The sequence below is a fragment of the Pteropus vampyrus genome, unplaced genomic scaffold (genome assembly GCF_000151845.1).
Source record: "Pteropus vampyrus isolate Shadow unplaced genomic scaffold, Pvam_2.0 Scaffold31, whole genome shotgun sequence".
In the NCBI taxonomy this organism is placed as follows: domain Eukaryota; kingdom Metazoa; phylum Chordata; class Mammalia; order Chiroptera; family Pteropodidae; genus Pteropus; species Pteropus vampyrus.
This window is the reverse complement of record NW_011888812.1, coordinates 8878655-8888435: the sequence shown is the minus strand read 5'-3', so window position 1 is coordinate 8888435 and position 9781 is coordinate 8878655. Positions and strand designations below refer to the sequence as shown.

Here is a 9781-nt window from a genome sequence, read left to right as displayed (position 1 = left end):
CCCACAGGCTGAGAAGCCGTCATGTCACCCTCCTCCACTGAACTTTTACCCATCCTCAAGACCCATCTCCAGTCCGCCCAGCCAAAACCAATTCCCCTCTCCCTGTTCCTAGAGCCTTCTGCAGCATTACAATCACCAGCAACACTCTGCCTCCCTACTGCTTGGTTGGGAATAAGCCTCCTCCCCTTCCACCCACCTTGGCCCGTAGCTGTACCACAGGCTCCCGAAGAACAGGGAACCTGTGGATCGCAAAGGCCAAAGCCTTCACATGTTCCTTCAACCTCATGCTTTTCTGTTACACCCAGAGCTCCCGCCTCAGGACCTAGTTAGTGGCTTCGGAGTGGCTCTGTGTCTGTGAGGGTGGACACATCACCAAATTCATTGCTCCACTTCTTTAGTCATATCTGTCTCTCCGTAAAAGAACTCCTTAAAGCCCCCTGGCATAATGGAGAGGCGCTATCTCTGAAGGAGCCCAAGTCTACCCTGTATCAGCTATGGGAGTCGGGGCTGCTTAACCTCTTCGGTCCCTGGTTCCGTCACCTGAACCAGAGGGGCAGCAACCTCCAACTGCGGGACTATTGTGAGGAGGAATGCGGTAAGCACCCAGCACAGAACAACTGCTGGGTGAGCAGCCAGACTTCTAAAACGAGCCAGCTACCCTCGCTGGGCCCCTCTCCTCTCCCACTCACACCCCAGTCCATGGCAATGGGGCTTTCACTGTGAAATTGTCCCTGCCAGGACACCGAGACCTGAGCCAAGCAGCTCTCGGTCCTCAAGAGTCTCACCCTCCGCAGCACTGACCCCACCGCCCGTCCCTTCCCAGGGCTTTGGGTGCATAAACTTATATGCTTAGTTTTCCCTACATCCAGGCTTCCGCCCTGGGCTGCAGACCCACACGCACCAATGAGCCTCTGAGCAGCTCCACCTGGGCATCTCGCGGGCACCTCGAACTCTACTCCCCCCAACCTGAACTCACTTTCTCCATTCTCCTCAGTCTCAAGCCACCTCTCTGCACCTCTCCACACATTTGAGCAGATGTCCCCCCCCAAACACATAAGCCTACTACGTGAATTTCCTATCGCTGCCGAAACAAAGTGCCACAAACACAGTAGCTTAAAATGACACAAATTTATTAACTTACAATTTGGGAGGTCAGAAGTCCTAAAATCAAGATGTCGGCAAAGCTGGGTTCTTTCTGGGCTCTAAGGAAGAACCTATTTGCTGGCTTCTAAGGAAGACCGCCTGCCTTCCTTGGCTCCTGGCTCCGTCCTCCATCTTCAAGGCCAAGAGGAAAGCATCTTTCTATCTTTTCTCTCTGACCCTGACTCTCTTGCCTCTGCCTGCCTCTCATAAACATGCTTGCAATTAAATTGGGCCCGCCCCAATAATCCAAGACAATTTCTCCATCTTCTGATTCTTAAGTAACATCACAGATGCAAAGTCCTTTTAGCCATATAAGATAACATAGTCACAGGTTCCAGGAATCAGTACATGGACATCCTTTGCGGGGGAGGGGCGGGATATTATTTGGCCCTACTATACTTCACCCCCTCCATCTGCTCCAAGCCTTTTGGATATCCCTCCAGTGACAGAAAAATGTTGACCCGCCTTCTCTCCATATCCCATGTCTCCAACTGTATTACCTCCTCGGGTAATATAAAAGCTTATTCCATGCTTTATCTCCACTCTGTATTCAACCATTTCTTCAGCAGGACTCCTCCCACTGGGCCTTCTGAGGATGTTAAAGTCTCTCTCATTAACAAACTCCCTTGACCCCATGTCTTCCTCCGGCCATCAGCCTTCCAACCCCCTACCTCTCTCCTCTCCTCCTCATCTCTAATCATTAATAATTATCACATGTGCACATACTTGTTCAATGCCTGCTCTCCCCATCTGACTATATGGATCACCTCCGTTCTAATAAGGTTTCCATCTCATCGCTCTTCTGCAGTATCTCACAGTACTATTGACAATTGAGGCCCAATCGTTCTTGGTCGTGGGAGGCTGTCTTGTGCATTATAAAAGGTTGAGCGGCATCCCTGGCCTCTACTTTCTAGCTGCCAGTAGCACATCTCCATCCCAAGTTGTGATGGCCAAAAATGTCTCCAGACTCTGCCAAATGTGCCAGTGGTGGGGGAGCGGTGGGAGTGAATCGCTCCGGGTTGAGAACTACTGGCTTACGGTAACAGCTCCTACTAAAGTCTCCAATGACTTCCCTGGCACTAAATCCCACAGGTACTTTTAAGCCCTTCTCTTGCTTGTCTTCTCAGCAGAATTCGACACTGTTGGCCATTCTGGCCTTCCTGCCTCTCAGGCTGCTCTTTCTCTGTCTCCCTTGTAGGACCAAATTTCCCTTCTGAATCACTAACGGCGGAAGGTCCTCAAAACTGAGTCCTAGGCCCTTTCCACGTGGCTTTTGATCAGCTCGTTCTCCCTGGGGGGCTGCCCTCCACAGCCCCGGCACCGCTCACAACCTCTGCACAGGTGGCTTATGAAGTGACATCACCAAACCCCGCTTCCAAGCTCTGAACCCATATATCTAACCACCTAGTTGACATCACCACTTGGATATCTTGATGTCACTCCAAACTCAACAAGTCCAAAACCAAAACCAGGATCTTTCTCTCAACCCAGTCCCCTTCTGGAATTCCCCATGTCTCAGAGAAAGAGAAATTCCTGACCTGTTGGGAGAGGAACGCTACAGGAGTTGTTCCTGACACCTCCCTCTCCTTCACTTAGGCCAATTAGTCTATTTCTAAATCAAATTCCTTTAGTCTCTGAAACAGTTCACAAACCATCTTTACTTTGCTCCATGTCTCTGCCTCCACCCTAACCAAGCCACTATCATTGTCCACTTAAGAGAATGACCACAGCCCTCTAACTGGGGTGTGGGTATCCATTCCTGACCAATGCCTCTCCACCCCATCATCAGCTCTCCAGGCTGTGGCCAGTCACCCTTTCAAAACATTAGTGAAACTTCTCATAGTTCTTAAAATAAAGAACAGAAGTCCCCACCGAGCTCACTGGTGCCTATATGGCCGAGCCTCCGTCTCCTCCTTCAGGCCCTTGTGTTGGCTGCGCTCCAGGAACACTGACCTTCTTCCTATGCTTAAACGTGCTGTGCTGCCTTCTGCCACAGGGCCTCTGTGCATGCTGTTCCATCTATCTGGATGCCCCTCACCAATCACCTGGTCAACATCCTCTTCCTTCGACCACAGCCCAACTATCAGGAAGCCTCCCCCTGGCCACACCAATTCCCTTGGTTGTTCATTTTTCTCCTAGCTTCACTTTCTCTATTACCTTTTGGAGTCATAATTTTCTATTTATTTATCTTATTTTTTGATTTATTACCTCTTCCCCACAGTAAACTCTGTGAGGTCAGGCCCACCATTGTAGCCCAGGGCCAGCCCGTGCCTGGCACAAAGGAGACCCTCAAGAAGTATTTCCTTAATGCACAATGAATGACCTTCCTACCCTCAGCCTGCCTTTCCCTACTGTCTCACATCGCCCCATTTCTGTTCAAGTTTGACTCCTGAGAATCATCTTTGATAATTCTTCTTCCCCTTCCTCACCTCCACATTCCATACATCAGTAAATCTTGGGGATTCTCCCTCCTGACTCTCTCTCAAATGTGCCCACCCCTAGCACTTGAGTTTAAACCACCATCTTTCTTTACCCAAACCACCACCTCAGCCTCCCATCTGAATCCCAGTTCTCCATTTTGCAAACTAACTGAGTCACACCTCTGCTTGAAATGCTTCAGTGGCTTCCCCTGGCCCATGGGAGAGAGGATGCACTGACCCTGGTTTATGAGACACAGTGTGATCTGGCCCCTGCCTCCCTCTCCTGCCAATTTCTTGCCACTCTGCCTCCCAGGCTCATTGTTGTCGCCACACCGGACTTCTTGGAGTTCCTCTCTCTCAGCTGTTCTGTCTGCACGGAGCATTTTCCCTTCCCCTCTCTACTATTGCTACTCATTCTCCGAGTCTCAGGCTAAAGGAAATCTTGCCCAAACCCCTCATGTAGGCCAACAATAATTGTAATAATAATAGCTGATATTCACTGCATGCTTACTAAGGGCAAGCACAACTCCAAGAACTTTACAGTATTGGCTCATTTAATCTTCACCATCAGCTATGATTATCCTGTTACAGAATAGGCACAGAGGTTAAATGACTCGTCCAAGGGCACATTAGATAATAAATAGCAAAGCTGGCTGACATATGAACTTGGGCTCTGGGCCTCAAATTCCCAAATACTATGAACACTGCCATCTCCCATGGTTCCCAGAGAATCCTGTATTCTCCCTTCATTAATAATTATCACATGTGCACATACTTGTTCAATGCCTGCTCTCCCCATCAGACTGTCCACTCCCTGAGGGCAGGGACCATGTCTGTCTTGTTGAAGTTTTTACCTCCAGCACCTAGCCAAGCACATGATAGTACTGCCTTTTGTGGCTGAATGTCATACTCTGCATCCCTCCAGCTCCAAGTCACCTGCTCCAGAGGAGGGCTTGAGTAAACCCTCCATAAATGCCACTGAATGGCCTGCTAGACGCGCATGGGAGGATTCATGGGGAAAGCACCCCACCACTGATTCTGCTGACTACCACCAGAAGAGCTCCTTAGCATGGCCCTCAGCCACCAAGGGGTGCAGTCACTTAGCCGGGGCAAGGGGACAGCAAGATCCATCATCCACGTGTCCATGAGAGATGGCCACAGCGGACAGCTCCCCCTGCTGGTTCCCTTCCATGTTCATCAGCACCCTCTCCAAGGGCACAGCCCTGGGGACACTCACCAGCCAGGAGAAGAAGCCAGCTGATTTGTCCTGGGTGGAGATCTGCCCCTCATAGGGGCCGAAGATGTGGCCCTTGGGGATGACCTCATTTATGCATCGCACGTCATTCTCCCCACTGGCGTCCTTGACCACCTCCATGCCCTGTGGGATGGTGAGGGCGGCCCGGTCTGGGATGCCCACAGGCACCGGTGTGTCAGACACAAACACCGGGGGACCATGGTTCGGGCACTCATCCACAAAGTACTCTTGGCAGGACTCGCAGACTGGAGGGATGGAAGGAGGAAAGAGAGCCTCAGTTGTTTCAGGAGGTAGGACCCCCATGGAGGAGGCTGAGGGGCTGATGGGAAGCCTGCCCTGAGGACAGCATAGGGCAGTGGGAAGCACACTGCATGGCTCTCCGGAACCCTAGCCCTGGCTCCATCCCAGCCAGTCGCAGGCTCCTGAGTTTTCAGGAGCGATAACCCAGTACCCTCCCTGGGGGCTCAAGGACAGGCCTGCCAACAGTAGGGATGCCAGTAGCTCCCTTTGTTTCAAGTCTGAAAAAGCAGAAGAAAGAGTATGTTCTGGAGTCCGATGGGTCTGGGTTTAAATTGCAACTGTGCATCTGGTGGACTGTGGGACCTAAGGCAAGATCCTTAACCCTCATCAAGCCTCAGTCTCCTCAACTGGAAAATGGGACCAATAACAGCCACTTCAGTGGCTAATGGGGAAGATTACCTGCAGCCTGGACGTGTGTCTGGTACATATTAGGTGAGTGCCTATCATTATTATTACTGCTGCAAATTCCCTAAGTCAGATGGGGTGAGGGGTCAGGGGGGAAGGGAAGAGTAGCCCAGGAAATAGCCCCAAGCTCCACTTACACCAGAAGTCCACTTGCTGGAAGCTTTTGGGCATGATGAGGTCACGCTTTCCCTTCAGTTTCTTGGGCTCCACTTCCATGGCTGAGGGGTCTGGTCTCCTAGAGCTGGCCAGGACAGGGCCAGTAAAGAAAGCGAAGAAGGCATCAGGGAGGGTGAGGCTGGTGAGCGGAGAAGCCAAGAACCTGGCCGGGAGGCCATGGGGCTGTGGGGCAGGGAAGGGAGTCCCGGCCAGCCTGCGGGTTCTGTGCAGGGGGTAGTGGAAAGGAAGGAGTCCTGAGACCTGGGCCCAGGCATTCCTGGGCCACTACTTGGGTTTTTCTAGAGCTTGCCCTCACCTCTGATCCCAGAGCAGGGAGTGGGAACTCTCCCCAGGGTCTCCCATCAACCCGGCCCAGTGACGTCCCCCTTCTCCCTCTCTTGTCCACACACAGGGGCCTCACCAGGGCTGGCCATACTCCTGGTCGCGGAGTGGTGAGCAGACCTCTGTCTTCACCACGGTCATCATGTCCCCCACGGTCGCCTTGGTCTGCGCCAAGCACTCCTTCATGTTCTCAGTCATTCTGTCCTGGGGACGGGAAGGCAGGACCAGCACAGGAAGAAGATCAAAGAGACAGGGGAAGAGGGGTGAGTGGTGAAGAGGGCAATCGGGGGTCCTGTGGAGTCTGGTTACCCTCCCTACCATCCCCAGAGGAAGCGCTTGAGAACACAGACAACAAAAACAGCTGTAGCCCAGCCAAGAGGAAATGCCATTTCTATCCCAGGCTGGTCCTGGGGACGACTGGAGCCACCAGCCCCATGGGGTCAGGGGCCAGGGTCAGCTCAGGCCAGAAGGCAGGGCTGGATAGCACATCCTGGAACCCAAGACCAAAGGGCAAAGGGTATGAGGAACCCGCAGGAACCTCAGCACAAAAGTCTGCAGTGGGGAGCAGGGGAGGGATCGACTCGAGTCCAGCTGGGGCCGAGAAGGGGCGGGTCGACGAAATGGGCCCTAAGCGCCTGGTTGCACAGCCCCTCGCCCGGGGGCTGCCAGGGAATGCAGCCAGGCTCGCTTTGCCAGCTCAGAGCAGGTACAGGCGGGGCTTGGGGGGCTTGGTGTGGGCCGGCCCTGACTCCAAGCCCCACCCCGCGCTCTCTAGGGGAGTCTCGCCAGTCGCGGCTTACCGCCCTCCTCCAGCACAGCGCCGGGCCTCGGCCTCTCCCTCGGCACCCCAGCGTCCGCATGCCAAGCCCAGGGCACTCTCGGGCCAGGGCAGCGCGCAGCTCAGGCTGGGGCCGTGCTCGCCCCGGGACTGGGCGATCGGCGTGTGTGACTCACTACCGGGGGCCCCGCTGGCCACACCCCTGCTCCTCGGCTAATCAGCCCCCTGCTCCCCACCGGGGCCCCAAAGCCGGCGGCAGCGGGGAGGGGTGTGGGGGAACATGACGGCCTGCCCCCTCCTCAAAGCCGGCCGGGACGGGGGCGCGCAGAGGGGGCCGGGGGCTGCCTGGGCCGGGCCGAGCCGCTCGGCTCCAGCCCTCCGGGGCGCCCCCAGCCCCTGGAGCTCACGGGTCGTCCCGTCCGCGTGTCAGGCGGGGAAAGTGTGAGATGCAGTGATCGGGCCGGCCCGGGGGGCCGGGGAGGGCGCGGGCTGGCTCGTTCCCTCTCACCAACCTTCCCGGCGGGGCGCTCCCTGCCCGGCCCGGCCCTGCCCAGCGCCCGCCCCCCGCCCGACAGGCCCGGCATTCCTTGCGGGGGGCATGTGGCTTCTTGCCGGCCCCGGGGGCACGCAGTTGGCTGGCGGCCGGGAGGGGGGCGCGCGGGGAGCGGGAGGAAGCGAGCGCCCAGAAGGGACGGCAGGAGGGGGCCCCCTGGGAGGAATTCCAGCCCCTCCTGCGGGGTCGGCCCCCGCGCGGGCCGAGGGGCGCTGGGCGGGCGTCTGGTGCGGGTGATAGCACAGGGAAGGCTGGGCTCCGCGGCCCGGCGGGTGGAGGAGCAGGTCTGCGAAAGGCGCAAGCAGCGCACCGCGCGCCCTCCCGGCCTCCGCCGCCAACCCAGCCCCCCTGCAGCGCGGCCTGCGGCGCCACCAGAGCGGGCACCGCCACCCAACTTGCTGGCCACGCCTCGCACGCCCGCCCCCTTCCACACCTGCGCGGCCTGGGGGTGGGTGGGGGGGGCGTCTGTCAGTGGCGTATCAGGGGCTTCACGTTTGGTGCTTGGCCGACAGCATAGCCCGTGGATGGCCCGCAGTTCCCCTGTGAGAAGGCAAGGGTTGGGGGTCGCCAAGGCAGGAACCTAGGGCTGGAAGGTGTCAAGTGACTTGCCCGAGGACACCCAGTTCATTCCTGGTGAACTCTGGTCTGGAGCCTGGGGTCCCCTCTGGATAAACTGGAAACAACTCCCAATTCAAGCGTAAGGTTTCAGGTCTGATTTACCTCCACGCCATACCCTTAGCCCAGTCCTCTTCCAAAGGGATCACCTGGATCGCCCTAGGCTAGGTTCAGGCCAGAGACCACATGTCCAACTGCCAGGTGGGGGCAAAACCCTATGGATTTGTAAGAAGTCACGAACACCCCTGTCCCTGAGAAGCACTTCTCACTCGGATGGCAACATTCACACACAAACATCTTGAGGCATTTAAGTCTAGTGGTTAGGAGCCTGGGCTCGAGCAGCAATGCCTGCCATTCAAATCCCACTGATTAGCTGTGTGTTAACACCTAGGCAGGTGTCATAAACTGAACGTGCCCTCCCCCCAATTCATGTTGCTGCCCTAACCCCTAGTGTGCCTGCATTCAGAGGAGGTGAGAAGGTTAAGTGAGGTCATAGGGTGGGGCTCTGATCCCCATAGGGCTGGTGCCCTTGTAAAAAGAAGAGACACCAGAGGCCACGCTCTTCACCATGTGAGGACAGCGGCAAGACCCAACAGTCTTCAAGCCAGGAAGGGAGGCTTCACCGGAACTGAATTAGCTAGCACCTTTATCTTGAACTTTGCAGCCTCCAGAACTGTGAGAACTAAAAATCTGTTGTTTAAACCACCCAGTCGGTGACATTTTGTTGTGGCAGCTGAGCTAACTAAGGCGGTAAGTTATCTAACTTCTCTGTGCTCCCATTTCTTCATCTGGAAAATGTGGCAAATATTAGATTCTGTCAGAGATATTTGCTGTATTAAATGGACCAAGATGAGTTTGGAGGGAGCAAGGCACAATTTGTGCACAACTCACTGAAGAAAGCGGATCGGAAAGGTGGGTATGAGGGACATCATTAAGGCAAGCGGGCTTTGAATTCTCTCCACTGCATTAGATTTTTTTTTTTTTAAGTTAATCATTTGCACAGTGGCACTATATTAGAAACAGACTGCCTGGGACCATTTTGCACTGGGCTACCCTGCTCTGGGTCCTCTGCCTTCCACTAGCCTCACCTCTATGCCATGTTCCACCCTGCCACAGGGCCTTTGAACTTGCTGTGTCTTCCACCTGCACACAGCTGGCAGCTCCTACCCAACCTTTAGCCTTCCCTGTCCCCCCTCCATAATACCCTCTCCAGCCTCATGTCCCTTTCCTCATGGTACTTGTCACACTTAGAACAGTCTTTTGTTAGCCTGATTATTTGATTGATATGTTTCCAATAACAGATTGCAAACTCCCCAAGGGTAGGGTGCCAGGTCCTTTTGCTCACCGTTGAATTGCCAGCACTTGTATCAGCACTTGGTACCAGGGCAGAACCAGTGAAAGATAATCAAGGAGTTAGGGCATCAGTTTGAAGGAGGCACCCATTCTTAGGGTCATGCACCGACTTGCAGGAATGGCACCTGAAAGAAAGTGAGTGCCTCCTTAAATTTTGTCCCCTAGGTGACTTGCTTGCCTTACCCTGGTTTCAGCCTTGCCCAGCCCATAGCATATTCTCAATAAACATTTGCCAAATGAATTAATGACCCATGTCATAATTCACTGCCTGCCTCTAATATGTCCTGCTGGCCCCAATGGCAATCTCAACTCTGAAAGAGACCTCAAAAGGGAAGACAGGGGAGGTGTGTGGAGGTATTATATCGAATCCTCTTCTCTTTGGGGTGTTCTCTCAGTGACCTCTGCCAGGCAAGGGGGGTGAGTGTGATGGAATTAGACTCGTGAGGCCTGGAGCCTGAATC

General features: G+C 54.8%; 1 protein-coding gene across 5 annotated transcripts in view; it reads right to left on the bottom strand.

Annotated features, from left to right (window-relative positions):
• The window catches only part of PRDM11 (PR/SET domain 11), a 46893-nt gene extending 39220 nt beyond the window's left edge, over positions 1-7673 (bottom strand). Inside the window, exons 1-4 of one of the 5 annotated variants that reach the window (XM_011356865.2) lie at positions 6822-7673; positions 6101-6225; positions 5661-5764; positions 4801-5063 (exon numbers count right to left, since the gene is read on the bottom strand). In XM_011356865.2, coding sequence (XP_011355167.1) covers positions 4801-5063; positions 5661-5764; positions 6101-6225; positions 6822-6881 — 552 coding nt within the window. In that variant the 5' untranslated portion in view covers positions 6882-7673. Of the gene's footprint in view, positions 1-4800; positions 5064-5660; positions 5765-6100; positions 6226-6821 lie in introns of those variants that run through there. The other 4 variants (XM_011356866.2, XM_011356868.2, XM_011356867.2 and 1 more) reach the window with 4 other exon arrangements.
• Between the last annotated feature and the right edge of the window lie 2108 nt (positions 7674-9781).